At 44.5% G+C, this 17005-nt stretch overlaps 1 protein-coding gene and 1 long non-coding RNA gene across 6 annotated transcripts in view; one reads left to right on the forward strand and one right to left on the reverse strand.

Moving 5' to 3' along the window:
• The first annotated feature begins 1791 nt into the window (after positions 1–1791).
• On the forward strand, positions 1792–2938 carry LOC127915080 (uncharacterized). 4 transcript variants are annotated; one of them, XR_008090152.1, is made up of 4 exons: positions 1792–1909; positions 1953–2040; positions 2086–2756; positions 2802–2938. It is a non-coding gene; the product is annotated as an uncharacterized LOC127915080 (long non-coding RNA). The 4 variants fall into 4 exon arrangements; XR_008090155.1 differs by having other exon boundaries at positions 2086–2711; positions 2802–2915; XR_008090154.1 differs by having other exon boundaries at positions 2086–2711; positions 2757–2912.
• Positions 2794–17005, reverse strand: part of LOC118366646 (receptor tyrosine-protein kinase erbB-4-like) — a 545013-nt gene continuing 530801 nt past the window's right edge. For both annotated transcript variants that reach the window (XM_052493562.1, XM_052493560.1), the window contains exons 24-29: positions 16757–16854; positions 16385–16555; positions 8778–9024; positions 8490–8624; positions 7658–7746; positions 2794–7395 (exon numbers count right to left, since the gene is read on the reverse strand). In XM_052493562.1, coding sequence (XP_052349522.1) covers positions 6718–7395; positions 7658–7746; positions 8490–8624; positions 8778–9024; positions 16385–16555; positions 16757–16854 — 1418 coding nt within the window. In that variant the 3' untranslated portion in view covers positions 2794–6717. The remainder of the gene's footprint in view (positions 7396–7657; positions 7747–8489; positions 8625–8777; positions 9025–16384; positions 16556–16756; positions 16855–17005) is intronic.

The following is a 17005-nucleotide window of genomic DNA, read 5'->3' on the forward strand; positions in this document are numbered from 1 at the left end:
TAAACTGTGCTTACTCTACAACTACTGTCTTTTCCTGTAATTTTAAAGGAAGGAATACGCAATAGTACCACTGTAAAATGAGCTGGGTTACAAAAGTACAGTGTTTTTGTGTGTGTTATAGTATATGATGAATTGTATGAATATTGTGTTAGTTAACTGGTATGTATCAATAAGTGAAGTTCTGAGATGCACTGAGTGCAGCCTCTCATACAGTATTTAGTTGTACATGTAGGGATTTAAATCCTATCTATGTGCAAAGGAATACTTCAGCCCATGGGGAAACAGGCAGGGCTTATTGGAACAAACTGTACATATTAATACCATAATAATTACAAAAATGTCCTTTAGAAATTAATTTCGTACTGTAAGAAATGACAGGAATACCGTCCATCATGTACTTTAGGGATTTACTCCAGGTTGTAGACCCAGGAGGGAGTAACATGGAGATACAACAGTGTGAAAGAGGCCTTCACCAAAATGTCTGTGCCCTTTCTCATAGCAACAGAGTCAAAGAAACAACAATCTATTGCCATTATGAACCCCCCCATTGAGATACACTAAGAAACATCACCATTAACACAATTTACAATACTCTTAAAGATGTCATGGTTACATCCATTTGGACTATTATACCCCAAAACCGTAAATACAGTAGTAGCTGACTCAAATAAATGTGACCGTTTCAACATTGCTGATTAAAATGAGTGTGCACAATCAGTGTTGAGATGAAACAGAGGGAATATTTGTGCTCCTTTTGTACCTAAAGCATTTTGCTAAAACAACCCGAAGACATAATTCATTCAAGTGTTATGATTCTACGACTCTCACTTCTGAAACTCCTCGCCGGTCGCTTCTTCAAAATCATTTTGGTCGTGTTCAAGTACACACCACTCAACGTCAACAGCGCTTTTGCTACATACATTTCTTTCGTCATCTTTTTGAGATAAAGTAAAACTCCAGTCTCTTCCTCTGCTTCCAGCACTGCATCCAAACGCTGCTTCTCAGACAACCTATTGTAACACTGATGTATTGATCTCCTAACATCTGTGGAATGCTAATATCTCTGCCTTTTACCCTGCTTAGGACGGAAACTATTGCCCTGTCCGCCAGTATTTATCTCCTCCATGTTGCTTGGAGATGTTGGGTGATATGATTTCCCCACAGAACAGAACAGCAGAACAGAGCAGCTTTAGAGGACAAGGAGAGCTATCAGCACACTGCTAGGTAAAAGACCCTTGTGATGGGTTTCAAATAAGGGTTTTACCTTAAGGGATTGTTTATCATTAGCTTCAGTATTTAATACACAGGGCACTGGTGTTGTATTCTCCTGTAGACTGGCTTTAATTGACCAGTAAGGTCCATCACGAGTCCTCTTAACATCTCTCTCATAGGCTGTCATTGCACCAACATCAATATCACCATGTTCATAGTCTGGGATAAAACGTGCCCAGATAAACTCCCCAGATAAAGCATAGATTCCACTCTACTGTTATACACTTATTTTACACAAGGAAAATATATACAGTTATAGTAAATGTTAACTCTCAAACAAATCATCTTAAATCAGAGGACAAATTCAATTTTAACCTGCAAAATGAGAAGGAACAAACAAGCAGTACCTTGGTATCTGACACAGCCACCGTGTTTATGTCCATGTAACACATTAACGTCCTGTCAGAGAGCTCGGTCTACAGGACCGGTTGAGTCAGTAGACACTAGTGATCACACACACAGTGTTAACCTCAGGTAGAGTAGCCGAAGAGAAGCCTTAGCCATCTAAACAGGCCTAATATCCTCACATGGTTCTTCCACTGTAGCTTAGTTCACAAGGACTATAAGCTCTGTAGTGATTCTACCACTGTAGGTTTGTAGACAGGGACTAGACTCTGTAGTGATTCTACCACTGTAGGTTTGTAGACAGGGACTAGACTGTAGTGATTCTACCACTGTAGGTTTGTAGACAGGGACTAGACTCTGTAGTGATTCTACCACTGTAGGTTTGTAGACAGGGACTAGACTATAGTGATTCTACCACTGTAGGTTTGTAGACAGGCACTAGACTCTGTAGTGATTCTACCACTGTAGGTTTGTAGACAGGCACTAGACTCTGTAGTGATTCTACCACTGTAGGTTTGTAGACAGGGACTAGACTCTGTAGTGATTCTACCACTGTTGGTTTGTAGACAGGGACTAGACTCTGTAGTGATTCTACCACTGTAGGTTTGTAGACAGGGACTAGACTCTGTAGTGATTCTACCACTGTAGGTTTGTAGACAGGGACTGGACTGTAGTGATTCTACCACTGTAGGTTTGTAGGTTTGTAGACAGGGACTGGACTGTAGTGATTCTACCACTGTAGGTTTGTAGACAGGGACTAGACTCTGTAGTGATTCTACCACTGTAGGTTTGTAGACAGGGACTAGACTGTAGTGATTCTACCACTGTAGGTTTGTAGACAGGGACTAGACTATAGTGATTCTACCACTGTAGGTTTGTAGACAGGCACTAGACTCTGTAGTGATTCTACCACTGTAGGTTTGTAGACAGGGACTAGACTCTGTAGTGATTCTACCACTGTAGGTTTGTAGACAGGGACTAGACTGTAGTGATTCTACCACTGTAGGTTTGTAGACAGGGACTAGACTCTGTAGTGATTCTACCACTGTAGGTTTGTAGACAGGGACTAGACTATAGTGATTCTACCACTGTAGGTTTGTAGACAGGCACTAGACTCTGTAGTGATTCTACCACTGTAGGTTTGTAGACAGGGACTAGACTCTGTAGTGATTCTACCACTGTAGGTTTGTAGACAGGGACTAGACTCTGTAGTGATTCTACCACTGTAGGTTTGTAGACAGGGACTAGACTCTGTAGTGATTCTACCACTGTAGGTTTGTTTACAGGCACTAGACTCTGTAGTGCGTTGTGATCAGCTATCTAAACAGACCTTATATCCTCCTGTGGTTATTCCGATGGAGCTTTGTCCGCTAGGACTATAAACTCTTTAGCGATGCTACCAAAGTAGCTTTGTCTACAAGGACTACTTTCACGATTCTACCAATTAGATGGATCTTAATTGGCATGTCATTCTTTTTCATAAAGGAGGAGAACTGGAGATAAACACATAATCCAGGAAACATCTGTGTTTGGCTAAACTAAGCAAAATGTAACACGATGCCTCTCCAAAAACTCCCGGACATTTCATTCTATTTTCATTGGAGTGGAGAGCCTTCTAGTTCTCCTGTCAGTGCTTCTAGACCGTTACTACTGTCCTTGTTCTCTTCTTCCACCATCGTTTACTTCTGCTAGTCTTCATTAAAGTGCTGCATCTCTGGATCGTACAAACTGAAGCCACAATGAGAAAAATAACAGTGAAATGGGGTAGGCTGCCTGCCTTTTCTATAGCTGTGATGCAACAGATAATACATCATTAAATGTAAATGTATTGAGAACCTGATGTTCCTCTGTCTGGGGAAACAATGGAGAGGTTTGTCTGTGCCAAAATGGTTAATAAGTCCTATCAAAACTCAAAAAGGCCCAAATCTAACTATTTATTTTGTCTTGACAGTACTTCCCCTCTACTAGCAGCGAAAACAAAAATCCTCTGGCAGTATTCTGTGGAACACATGGACCTGGCCTGCCATAGATACGTCGTCTGTCTACCTGTACTGTCATTATTGTCAAACATGAATAGAAAAGTGTTCAATGTCCTTGATCTGCTGTAGCTCCTGCATTTTCTTCATGAAAATGTCATTGTGGAGGAAGGAAATCTCTCCAAATGTTTTGGCACAGTTTCATTTCCCATCTTGATTGCAAATTGTTGGAGAGGGATGCCCCTGTACTGTACGTAGAAGGGGGAGAGACATTTTGGGGTGGATGCCCCTGTACTGTACGTAGAAGGGGGAGAGACATTTTGGGATGGATGCCCCTGTACTGTACGTAGAAGAGGGAGAGACATTTTGGGGTGGATGCCCCTGTACTGTACGTAGAAGGGTGAGAGACATTTTGGGGTGGATGCCCCTGTACTGTACGTAGAAGGGGGAGAGACATTTTGAGGTGGATGCGCCTGTACTGTACTTAGAAGGGGGAGAGACATTTTGGGGTGGATGCCCCTGTACTGTACGTAGAAGGGGGAGAGACATTTTGGGGTGGATGCCCCTGTACTGTACGTAGAAGGGGGAGAGACATTTTGGGGTGGAGCAAAAGTCTTAGTTTTAGGGACCAGTTTGACATGGTTCTAGTTGCAATACTATTCTACATGGCATGACATAATATAATTTGAGTATTTCAACTGTCCAAATCTGATGCTATCCATCCCCAATTTCTCCCCAAAATGAATATATTATTCCACAGAACATATCCACCAATGATGAGTCTGCTTGGCGTATACTAGGTTTATTTCCTGTGTATTTCCATGTGTCCATGTGTTCACTCCTCACTGGCCATGGCCGACCCAAGACCAGATCAGGTTCTCAGGCTTGTCCTCTCCAGCTTGACCAGAACTCTCAATGACTCTCCTCCATGGTTGTGTCCATCACATCAGGGCTTAGTTGTCCTCCTTTATTCCCAGGACCAGACCCAAGACCAGATCAAGTTTTTAGGCCTCTCTTATCCCAGACAGACTGGTGTCTGCTGCCCGCCACCTATCCAGGCCCCAGAATTCTCCAGTCCTCCACACACGTGGGTCACGTTCACACCGTAACAAAACATTTTGCAATGTCCAGGTAGTCCCTCCCTGTTTCAGTCCATTGTCTTCCATTTGGTGCCTAATGAACATGACCCTGCCATCTATTTCTCCTCCAACTGTCTATCTATCCAGTCCAGTTCAAACTTCAGTCCCCATCACCTCATCAGTCCTGTCTCCTGAGGTCTTTGTAACCAGCTCTGATAGGGGAACGAACAGACAGACCGGGTTTATCGGTTAAAAAATACTGCAACACACAGCAGTTTCCAATCTATATTCTATAACAGCATTGATCCAGATCCAGATTTGTCTGCCTCAGAAGTCATGTGGGTTAGAAGTTATAACAGTATGGCTGGGTGGTTGAGATCCTCTCCTTACTGATAAGCGCATTCCCTCGTAAATCCTGGGCTGTGGCACTTTCTGCCTGATGTATTTCAGTGTGTTCAACGTAGGCCATTCCAGCTTTACATACAGTATAACACTGCCATTTACTTGCTGTGACTTTGTCTTCTCATGCTGCTGCACTGCCTTGGCTGGTGCTATCCCCACTGCTTTAGAACCCAAGGTCAACGGAGCTCCTGGTCCAAAACGGAATGCACACGACGCTAACGCTGTGTGTGTGTGTGTGTGTGTGTGTGTGTGTGTGTGTGTGTGTGTGTGTGTGTGTGTGTGTGTGTGTGTGTGTGTGTGTGTGTGTGTGTGTGTGTGTGTGTGTGTGTGTGTGTGTGTGTGTGTGTGTGTGTGTATGTGTTTGTGTGTGTGACTATAACATACATGTACAGGGTTATTGGTGTGTCAAGGTTGGGAGCACATCTTCCTTCTTTGCGAGATACAAATGAACATGTTATAGAGGATATGAGCTGTGCTGTACAATCCATGATTTAATTGCATTATGTATTCAGAGGGGTTTAAACCATGTCAACCAGCCAGTCAGTCCAGTCAGCCAGCCAGCCAGTCAGTCCAGTCAGCGGACATGAATTCATCCTCCACGTTATGAGACAGATGAATGGCGTGGCTGGGGCTTGGCAGACAGTGATGGAACAGCAGTGTATACATAGATGTATACATTTCCTCTTATATGAACCTGCTGTCCTGCCCACCAACAGCTCTCATGACATTACTGTCCGTGTTGTTGGTGGATTGCTACAAATGAAACCAGTTGGAACATGTGGTGCTTCAAGTGTAGTGTTGTGTATAAACGGGGATTTACTGGTTGGTTCTTACTTATAAAATAGTGTAGGTAAGATAATGAGCAAACAATAGTCTTGTAGTGGGTTTTTCTGGGGGAGGGTGTTATTGTCTGTCAGTAGTCATTACATGTCACTGTTCCTTTAGCGTTCTGCTGTTGTTATAGTTGTTATTGGTGAAGCTGGAGTCTAAAGGAGTATAAAGTCGGAGTCAGGAAGAGGACAAAGTCACATGAGAGAGAGGTCCACCGTTTCCCAAGAGTGGGTGGTGCCTGTTTGTGTGATCAACACTGAAGAGGCGGAGCTGAGGGAGAGTAGTGGGTGTGGTAGAGGAGTAATTAAGGTTGGCTAAGAGGGGCTTAGTGGAAGGGGAGGCTAGCAATGTGCACATTAGTACTGGGTTCAGCAGTATGTATATTACTATAATGTTACTGTAATCCAGTATAAATCAGATAGATACAGACAGAGAGGTGCTCATCAGTCCTGGGTTCATGGGTGGTAGGAGGCTCTCAGCATTTTGTATATTACAATAATATTACTGTGATATTTCTGTGTAAATTTACTGTAATTAGACAGACAGATATAGATGTGTCAGTCCAGTGCTGGTGGAGGGAACCAAGGTTGATGCATTGATACGTAAATACTGCGTGACTGAGTGTGAGAGGGACTGTCCACTCCTCCTCCTTCACGTCTTCACTTCTTTCTCCTCCTCCCTCTCACACTCAGTCCTCTCTCCTCCTCCCATCCTCCCACGATCTTGCCCTTCTTCCTCCGTACATCCCCCTCACTCCTCCTCCTCCCCTTGTCTTCCTCCTCTTCTCACCCAGTCCTCCTCACTACTCCACGTTACACCACAGTGTTCCTCTGTCTGTAGGGCGGGGGCGGTAGCACGGTCCCGGGTTTCAGGGCGAACTCCGTCAGGTACTCCTGGTTCTCGGCCACGGCGGGCCGGATACGTCCGTTCTGCCTGTAGAAGAAGCGCGTGCTGCAGTCCTGCAGGTACTCGGGGTTGTGCAGGGTGGCTTTGGGAGGGAGGCTATGCTGCCAGTACTCTGGATTGTCAAACGTCTTGTTCTTGTCTTGTCTGGTCTTCTTGTCCACCATGATGGTGCCTGTGAGACCGGGGTGGAGGGTGTACCCGGAGTGGGAAGGGTGACCTGGGTGCAGGATGTGCCCTGGGTGAGAGCCGGCTGCGCCGAGCCCCGGAGGTGCAGCGTATCCCGGTTGTGCGGAGACAGCGTGGGCGTTGGCTGCCTGGACGCTGTGGGAGGGGTTCCCTGCCTGGGTGGTGCCTGATTGGCCAGCAGTGACGCCAGTGGTGCCTGTTTGGCTGGTAAGGGTGGCGAGGATAGGGTTGTGTCCCCCAGGGACTCCGTTCTTTTTCAGGGTATAATCGGTGTAGTCTCCGTCTCCTGGCCCTGGTCCTCCGGGGTTGTGGAAGGTGTTGAGGTAGAGGGGCTCGTTGACGTATTCGTCATCCACTCTGGGGCCGGAGCCGGCCTGCTGGGGACCTATGGGGGCCACCTGTCAAGTCAAAGTTTAGTTAAAGTGCATTCAAATAGCTAGATAGTAATAACATGGACTATCTTAAAACATTTCTATGTGTTTGGGTAGTAGATATCATAAACCAACGACTTAGACTTGTTAGGAATAACATGAGGTCACTACACTCAACACATCAAAGTAGAAAAAGGGGGGGCAATGTCGACAACAGTAGAAAACTGCATTCAAATTTAGGTGCAAATAGTCCATAAGTAATATTCCAAATAGTCATAAAAAAGTCCACCTGGTAGGGGTTACAGCTGTCCAGGGTCAGGGTGTCTCCGTTCCTCCGGCGCGTCACGAACGGGTTCTCCTCCACAGGGTTGAGATAGTCTGTTAGAGAGGGGGAAAGAACGAGAGACAGAGGGGAAGGAGAGAAAGACAGACAGACAGACAGACAGACAGACAGACAGACAGACAGACAGAAAGAAAGAAAGAAAGAAAGAAAGAAAGAAAGAAAGAAAGAAAGAAAGAAAGAAAGAAAGAAAGAAAGAAAGAAAAAGAAAGTAAGAGAGAGAGGTTAGAGGCTTTCAGGATGAACAGAAGGTTTGGTATATTTTGATCTCACTGATCTCTTCACTAGTCTGCCCTCAGCCTCTGACATGCCTCTATGTGTGCGAATGTGTGTGTGTACGATAGTGTATGTGTGCATATGTGCGTGTGTGAGTGTGTACGTGTGTGTGATGTGTTGTGCTCTAGGCCTTCGTCTTTACAGCTCTCTGGATCAAAGGGTGAGGAAGAGGAGGAGATGATGAAACCTGGTTCTGACATCACTAGCTACACAACAGAACAGTACACCCCCCTGGTAACAGATGAGGCAAAGGATCATTTCAAAGGATCAGAAGAGGAGTCTTTCACCTATTTTCGCTTTTCTGAACTTTTATCTTCTTTCTAACTGGAACAGTTAATGCAAAGTTTCCGAACCAGAAGTTCAAAAATACAACAAAAACCAAAGTGTGTTGCTATGGATAAAAGCTTTTTCAAAGCAGACAAGACATCATAAACAGTTAAGAAGTGCTTCCTGTTGTACATGACATTACCTGAGGAAAACACTGAATAGTGAAGACATGTTGTACCTGAGGAGGCCTTCTCCCTCATGGCGGTCAGGTATCCATCCTGGTCTGTGTCTCCTCTAGCTCCTCTCTCCCCCAGCATGATGGTGGGGTCTGCACTGTAGCGCTGTCCACTGCTGTCCTCCCCTGGACCTGAGGCTAAATAACAATAATGCAATTCATTTCTATAGCGCTTTTGATTACAGAGGAATCTCAACGCAACGATCTGCGTAGGCAAAATAACACAAACAAACAAGACAAAATATATGGAAGAATCAAGGAAGTTAAAATAACTGCTAAAAGAGGTGTCACCTGGGGCTCCGCCTTGTCCTGGAGGTCCCGCGGGCCGGGGTGAGGCCTGCTTCCTCAGGGTGCCGTTACAGCGCTGGTCTTCGAAACGTTTATCCTCTTGCCCGCTGCCGCTTTGCCCCCCTACAGACGGGTCCCCTGGGGGCCTGCACCCTGGGACTGCAGACAGGGACAGCACCCGTGGGATGGTCCCCATGGTACCCAACATGTCTTCCATGACGAAACTAGGGTCTTGGTACAAAAACTGGTTCTGTAGAGAGAGACACAAGAAGAGAGAGAGAGAGGAGACAGAAGAGAGAAGTTTTCATATACAGTATACACACACCGCTGTGGTATAGGTAACGCCTGGTACACAAACTGGTTCTGTAGAGAGAGACACACAGGGACAAATACGTTTAATACAGACTCTTGTGTGTTGGTACTTGGTTTAAGGGAGCGTTCAAGAGTATTCGTTCAAGGGAGAAGAGAGTCCCCTCTGTGAACTTTCTCGTCCCTCCTCTTCCCTCCTCCCCCATTCTCTCTCCTACCCTCTCTTCCTGCAATCTATCCCCATCCTTCCCCCTCCTGTGGGTGAGTGGTCTCTACCCTCCATCACCCTCCTTCCCCACCTGATCTCTCAGTCTCAGCGGTGGTCTGCATGTGTGTAGTCAGCACTCACTGAGGAAAACAGACTCTCTCTCACGCTGTGTACCCTCGACCCTATAGCTACTTTCTCACAAACACTTCTCCTCTCTGTAGCCTACCTGCCACTTATGAAGCATAGTACAAATAAATGAGGTGATTAGTTCAAAAAGACACATGAACATAGAACATATGTGTAAATATATTTGAAACTATATTTTACTGAGCTGTCAATCACAATTTGAAATGTTCCCAAGCCACAGCCCCAGCCAGGCCTCCAACTGACAGAGCAGCCCTTACAATTTTGAGAAGGAAAATAGCAGCTGTCGCCACCAAAATGCTTTCTCGTGGATAATGGCATTTTCTTTGATTATACATTCATAACATTGGTTTAAAATATGTTTTTAACCTGGTGGGTGACAGAGGAAGATCATTTATTCAACTTCAAGCAAGAGATTTAATCAAGATTACTAACATAGCTAGCTACCTACCGAGCTAGCTAGCTCCTTTTTTTTTTAGCTTGCCACCAATGTGCAGTGTGACTAAAAATTGTTTTGAAAATTAAAGTTGAGTAGAGTTCAGTTCAGTGGAGTTAATGTCATGTATGTATTGGATATACAATACTTTAATTGCCAAAGTTATTGTTAAATGTTCTTGGCTAGCCAAGCAATGTGTTGCTTGCTTGCTTGCTAATTTAGCACGCTTTAGTGACCCGGCTGTCTCTGATAGAATTGGCTAGCTCGAATTGGGAGCCTCAGCTGTCTATGGACAGACCCCTGCCAATGTAAGTAGTATTTTGTATCACTTAGCTAGCTAGACCTCAATGTGTTCATGAACATTAAACCATTTATTTATTCTTCATCTTGTGTGGAATTGTTTCACTGACTTTCTGTCTCTGCATTATCTATCAACAGGTGAGTCTGCAATGGACCCTGGAGGTAAAGGAATCTGCATTGTAAGTATCAATTTTATGTTCATGAACGTTAACCCCTAATTCTTCATCTTCTGTGGAATGTTTTCACTGACTCTGCTTCTGCATTATACACAGGTTAACTGTCAACTTGTGAGTCTGAAAATGGACATCGCAGGTGAAGGAAGCTGCATTGTAAGTATAACGTTGATATTCCAAGGCAAATTACATATGTTAAGTGCACATACATTGTAGGTCATTTGTACATGATATTTTGTGTTTCAGATGCGACCTTCCAGTGACTCCCATGCCACAATTCAACAATGGACCAAGTTATTTGAGCAAAAAAAACAAGATTATTGAAAGCACTCTTCAAGTTTGTCACGTCCTGGTCGAAATACATTATGTATATTCTTCATTTTATTTCGGTTAGGCCAGGGTGTGACATGGGTTATTGTGGTGTGTTTTTGTCTTAGGGCTTTGTGGGGTGTCTACGTAGTCTATGGCTGCCTGAGGCGGTTCTCAATCAGAGTCAGGTGATTTTCGTTGTCTCTGATTGGGAACCATATTTAGGCAGCCATATTCTTTGAGTGTTTCGTGGGTGATTGTTCCTGTCTTTGTGTTTGCACCAGATAGGGCTGTTTCGGTTTTCATTATTTCATTTCATTATTTTTGTAGTTTCTGTATGTATAGTTTTTCCTTCATTAAAATATATCATGAATCATCATCACACTGCATTTTGGTCCGATCCTTGTTCCACCTCTTCGTCAGAGGAGGAGATAGAAGAGAACCGTTACAGAATCACCCACCCCACCCGGACCAAGTGGCGTGGTAACAGGCAACAGCAGCAGCAGGAGCAGCGCGACAAGAATTTCTGGACTTGGGAGGAAATCCTCGACGGGAGAGGACCCTGGGCTAAACCAGGGGAGTGTAGCCGCACCAAGGTGCAGCGAGAGAAGGACTGGACATGGGAGGACAAACTGGACGGTGAAGGACCCTGGGCTCAGCCTGGAGAATATCGCCGCCCCAAGGAAGAACTGGAGGCGGAGAAAGCGGAGAGGCGCTGGTATGAGGAGGCAGCACGGCGACGCGGATGGAAGCCTGAGAGTCAGCTCACAGGGAGTATGGCTATGCCAGGTAGGAGACCTGCGCAAACTCCCTGTGCTTACCGGGGGGCTCGAGAGACCGGGCAGGCACCGTGTTATGCTATGGAGCGCACGGTGTCTCCAGTGCGGGTGCTGGCCGGGCTAGAGTGGGCATCGAGCCAGGTATGGTTGGGCAGGCTCGGTGCTCAAGAGCTCCAGTGCGCCTGCACGGTCCGGTCTATCTAGAGCCACCTCCACACACCAGTCCTCCGGTGGCAGCTCCCCACACCAGGCCTCCTGTGTGTGTTCTTGGTCCAGTCCCACCACTGCCAGCACCACGCATCAGGCCTACAGTGCGCCTCGCCTCTCCAGCGCTGCCGGAGTCTCCAGCGCTGCCGGAGTCTCCAGCCTGTTCAGCGCAGCCAGAGCCTTCCTCATCTCCAGCGCTGCTGGAGTCTCCTGCCTGTTTAGCGCAGCCAGCCTGCATGGAGCAGCCTGAGCTGTCAGTCTGCATGGAGCAGCCAGAGCTGCCAGTCTGCATGGAGCAGCCAGAGCTGCCAGTCTGCATGGAGCAGCCAGAGCTGCCAGTCTGCATGGAGCAGCCAGAGCTGCCAGTCTGCATGGAGCAGCCAGAGCTGCCAGTCTGCATAGAGCAGCCTGAGCTGTCAGTCTGCATGGAGCAGCCAGAGCTGCCAGTCTGCATGGAGCAGCCAGAGCTGCCAGTCTGCATGGAGCAGCCAGGGCTGCCAGTCTGCATGGAGCATCCTTGTTCCACCTCTTCGTCAGAGGAGGAGATAGAAGAGAGCCGTTACAAAGTTGTCAGTTATGAGTCCTTCATTCAAACTTTTCAAAGTATACCACAGCATTCTATTATGATTTTGTGCTAAACTTTGTCAGGTCAAAAGCAACATTTTCCATTCATTAAAATACATGCCAACATATATCAACATTTTAAGAAATATATTTTGTAATATATTTTACTAACTACCACAGCATGCTGTCAAATTTGACCAAATGTAACTTTTTGATCAAGAAGTAGAGTGATGGAGTACTGCATCAGATGACCCGTCCTCCACCATCACCCGACCTCAACCCAACTGAGATGGTTTGGCACGAGTTGGACCGCAGAGTGAAGGAAAAGCAGCCAACTTTGGCTCAGCACATGTGGGATTTCCTTCACCATTTCAGGTGAAGCTAGTTGAGATAATGCCAAGAGTGTGCAAAGCTGTCATCAAGGCAAAGGGTGGCTACTTTGAAGAATCTCAAATATATTTGTTCAACACTTTTTTGGTTACTACATGATTAAATATGTGCTATTTCACAATGTAGAAAATAGTACAAATAAAGAAAAACCCTGGAATGAGTAGGTGTGTCCAAACTTTTGACTGGTACTGTACATACATTTTTTTATACATATATTTATATATGTATAAAAAACATATATATATATATATACAGTGCATCCGGAAAGAATTCATGCCCCTTTACTTTTTCCACATTTTGTTACATTTCCCTTGTTCTAAAATGGATTAAATCTTTTTTTCCTCTTCATCAATCTACACGCAAAAACAGGTTTTTAGAAATTTTAACAAATATATTAAAAATTCAAAACTGAAATATGACATTTACATAAGTATTCAGACCCTTTAATCAGTACTTTGTTGGAGCACTTTTGGTAGTGATTACAGCCTCAAGTCTTCTTGGGTATGACCTTACAAGCTTGGCACACATGTATTTGTGGAGTTTCACCCATTCTTCTCTGCAGATCCTCTCAAGAGGTTGTCAGGTTGGATGGGGAGTGTTGCTGCACAGCTATTTTCGGGTCTCTCCAGAGATGTTCGATGAGGTTCAAGTCTGGACTCTGGCTGGGCCACTCAAGGACATTCAGAGACTTGTCCCGAAACCCCTCCTGCATTGTCTTGGCTGTGTGCTTAGGGTCATTGTCCTTTTGGAAGGGGAACCTTTGCCCCAGTCTGAGGTCATGAGCACTCTGGAGCATGTTTTCATCAAGGATCTCTCTGTACTTTGCTCTGTTCATCTTTCCCTCAATCCTGGCTAGTTTCCGAGTCCCTGCAGCTGAAAAACATCCCCACAGCATGATGCTGCCACCACCATGCTTCACTGTAGGGATGGTGCCTGGTTTCCTCCAGATGTGATGCTTGGCATTCAGGCCAAAGATTTCAACCTTGGTTTCATCAGACCAGATACTCTTGTTTCTCATGGTCTGAGTCCTGTATGTGCCTTTTGAATTCCTTCAACCCCATGGCTTGGTTTTTGCTCTGACTTTCACTGTCAACTGTGGGATCTTATATAGACAGGCGTATGTATGCCTTTCCAAATCATGTCCAATCAATTGTATTTACCACGGGCGGACTCCAATAAATCTGTAGAAACATCTCAAGGATGATCAATGGAAACAGGATGCACCTGAGCTTAATTTGCGAGTCTCATAGCAAAGGTCTGAATACTGAAAAAAAAAAAATTTAAAAACTTTTTGCAAAAATGTTTCCGCTTTGTCAGTATAGGGTATTGTGTGTAGTTTGATGAGGAACATTTAAAATATAATAATATTTTAGAATAAGGCTGTAACGTAACAAAATGTGGAAAAAGGGAAGGGGTCTGAATACTTTCTGAATGCACTGTATATGGTTATCTGTAATTTACATGTAAGTTCATACATGTACATATTATTTTTCTGTAAGGCTCCTCCTCCTCTCTTCCTTCTCCCATCACCTCCTCTAATTTTCCTTTCTTCCTCCTCTCAATAGAACAGACTCCAGACCTCACGCTGTGTACCCTTCAGCCTATAACTACTCCTCCTCTGACAACTCCTCACATCACCTCACCTCCTCCTTCCTCATCTTTTCTATCCCCCATATCAACACACTAAATACTGTAGCTCTTGGGTTAAAGTAGCCCTAGAGCGTACAGTGGCAAGACAAATGATGTGAACCCTTTGGAAATACCTGGATTTCCACATAAATTGGTCATACAATTTGATCTGATCTTCATCTAGGTCACAACAACAGACAACTAACAACACCAATAATTATACGTATCATGTCTTTATTGAACACACTGTGTAAACATTCACAGTGCAGGGTGGAAATAGTATGTGAACCCTTGGATTTAATAACTGGTTGAGCCTCCTTTGGCAGCAATAACCTTAACCAAATGTTTTCTGTAGTTGCGGATCAGACCTGCACAACGGTCAGCAGGAATTTTGGACCATTCCTCTTTACAAAATTGTTACAGTTCAGCAATATTCTTGGGATGTCTGGTGTGAACTGCTCTCTTGACATCATGCCATAGCATCTCAATCGGGTTGAGGTCAGGACTCTCGACTGGGCCGCTCCAGAAGGAGTATTTTCTTCTGTTGTTGATTTACTTCTTTGTTTTGGGTCGTTGTCCTGTTGCATCATCCAACTTCTGTTGAGCTTCAATTGGTGGACAGATGGCCTAACATTCTCCTGCAAATGTCTTGATAAACTTGGGAATGAATTTTTCCGTCAAGCAGCAAAGCAGCCCCAACCCATGATGCTCCCTCCACCATACTTTACAGTTGGGATGAGGTTTTGATGTTGTGTTGTGTGTTCCTTCCAAACAACTCAACTGTAGTTTCGTTTGTTTTGCTGTGGAACATGGAACAACATCCAGGTGCACTTTTGCAAACTTCAGCAATGTTGTTTTTGGACAGCAGTGTCTTCTTCCGCGGTGTCCTCCCATGAACACTATTCTTGTTTAGTGTTTTACGTATCGTAGACTCGTCAACAGAGATGTTAGCATGTTCCAGAGATTTCTGTAAGTCCTTAGCCGACACTCCAGGATTCTTCTTAACCTCGTTGAGCATTCTGCACTGTGCTCTTGCAGTGATCTTTGCAGGACGTCCACTCCTAGTGAGAGTAGCAACAATGCAGAACTTTATCCATTTATAGACAATTGGTCTTACCGTGGACTGATGAACATCAAGGCTTTTAGAGATACTTTTGTAACCCTTTCCAGCTTTATACAAGTCTATATATTTTTTTTATCTTAGGTCTTCTGAGATCTCTTTTGTTCGAGGCATGGTTCACATCAGGCAATGCTTCTTGTGAATAGCCAACTCAGCAGGGCAGCTCTAACCAACATATACAATCTCGTCTCATCGATTGGACTCCAGGTTAGCTGACTCCTGACTCCAATTATCTTTTGAAGAAGTCATTAACCTGGGGGTTCACATACTTTTTACAAACTACACTGTGAATGTTTAAATGATGTATTCAATATAGACAATACAAAAATACAATCATTTGTGTGTTAATATTTTAAGCACACTATTTTTGTCTATTGTTGAGATGTAGATGAAGATAAGATCAAATTTGATGACCAATTTATGCAGAAATCCATGTAATTCCAAAGGGTTCACATACTTTTTCTTGCCCAATCTGCCTATGTATGTACTGTATGTTGTGATAATTTACACTGCAGTTACAACCTGAGAAGTGAATGTCAGTGCCACAGATGAGTGAAACCCACATGGGAAATCAAACACAATATATTGAAACAGACATACATTAGAATAAATGCTTTTAAGATATAATTTAATGGAGTTTATCATGAAGGGGATCCGGGATAAATTATGGAGTTCTGTGAAAAGTTCAAATTATTTCAAAATGTATAGCTCAGCGTGCCCTTTGTCTACGGTTGAATAAGACTGGTATTTAAATATCAGAGAGCACTTTGTAGCCAGGCTTCTAGGGAAAGAAGAGGTTAGGGGAAAAACTAGCATGTTGAATAGAGTAGGATAGAATAGAAAATAATAGAATAGAATGGAATACAATAGAATAAGATAGAATATAATAAAATTTAATATAATGAAAAATAAGGGGCATTCTGTGTACAGGGATTCACCCTGTTAGAGTTGATGTGTGGGTAGGCCAGCAGAGATAAGAGAAGAGAGGAGGAGAGGAGAGAGAAGAGGGGAAAGGAGAGAAGTGGGGAGAGGGGAGCCGTACCCTGTTGGAGTCAACACGTGTCCTGGGTGTGTACGCCAGCGGTGGGATATTAAAGGCGTGAGGAACCAGGTACTCCTCAGCATCCATCAGATCCTCCAGCTCCTCCTCATCCAGCAGGCTCTGGAAGAACTTACTGTCGTTGGGGCTGGGCAGCTTCATACGGTCATCACCCTGGAGGAGGAGGGAGAGAGAGAGAGACCAATTACTCCTCGTACACTTAGAATGTCATTTATTTTGGTTTGCAAGACATATATCAACAAGATGTGCCTTTGAATCCCAGATGACGACACAAACTATCCTGGTCATTCACTCTACTCCCCAGGATAAGGAGGGGTGTTCGAGGGGAAGGTAAGGTACGGTAAGGTAACTCACCTGGATGACCAGAAAACGCTGAGGGTCCCGGGCCATCCTACAGAACTCTGCAGCTAGCTCCTTGAACTTGGGCCTGCTGTCTGCATCTATCATCCAACCTGGAAAAGACACAGGGAGAGCTTTAGATATAGAGCCATGGATAAGGTATACTGAAGGAGGATGTCCCAGTGTGCTGGTTGAGCTGGGCTTCCGTATGTAGGTTACAGATCTTGTCATACTTTTGTGTTAGATTTGAATTATATGGTTGAT

The sequence above is a fragment of the Oncorhynchus keta genome, chromosome 34 (genome assembly GCF_023373465.1).
Source record: "Oncorhynchus keta strain PuntledgeMale-10-30-2019 chromosome 34, Oket_V2, whole genome shotgun sequence".
NCBI lineage: Eukaryota > Metazoa > Chordata > Actinopteri > Salmoniformes > Salmonidae > Oncorhynchus > Oncorhynchus keta.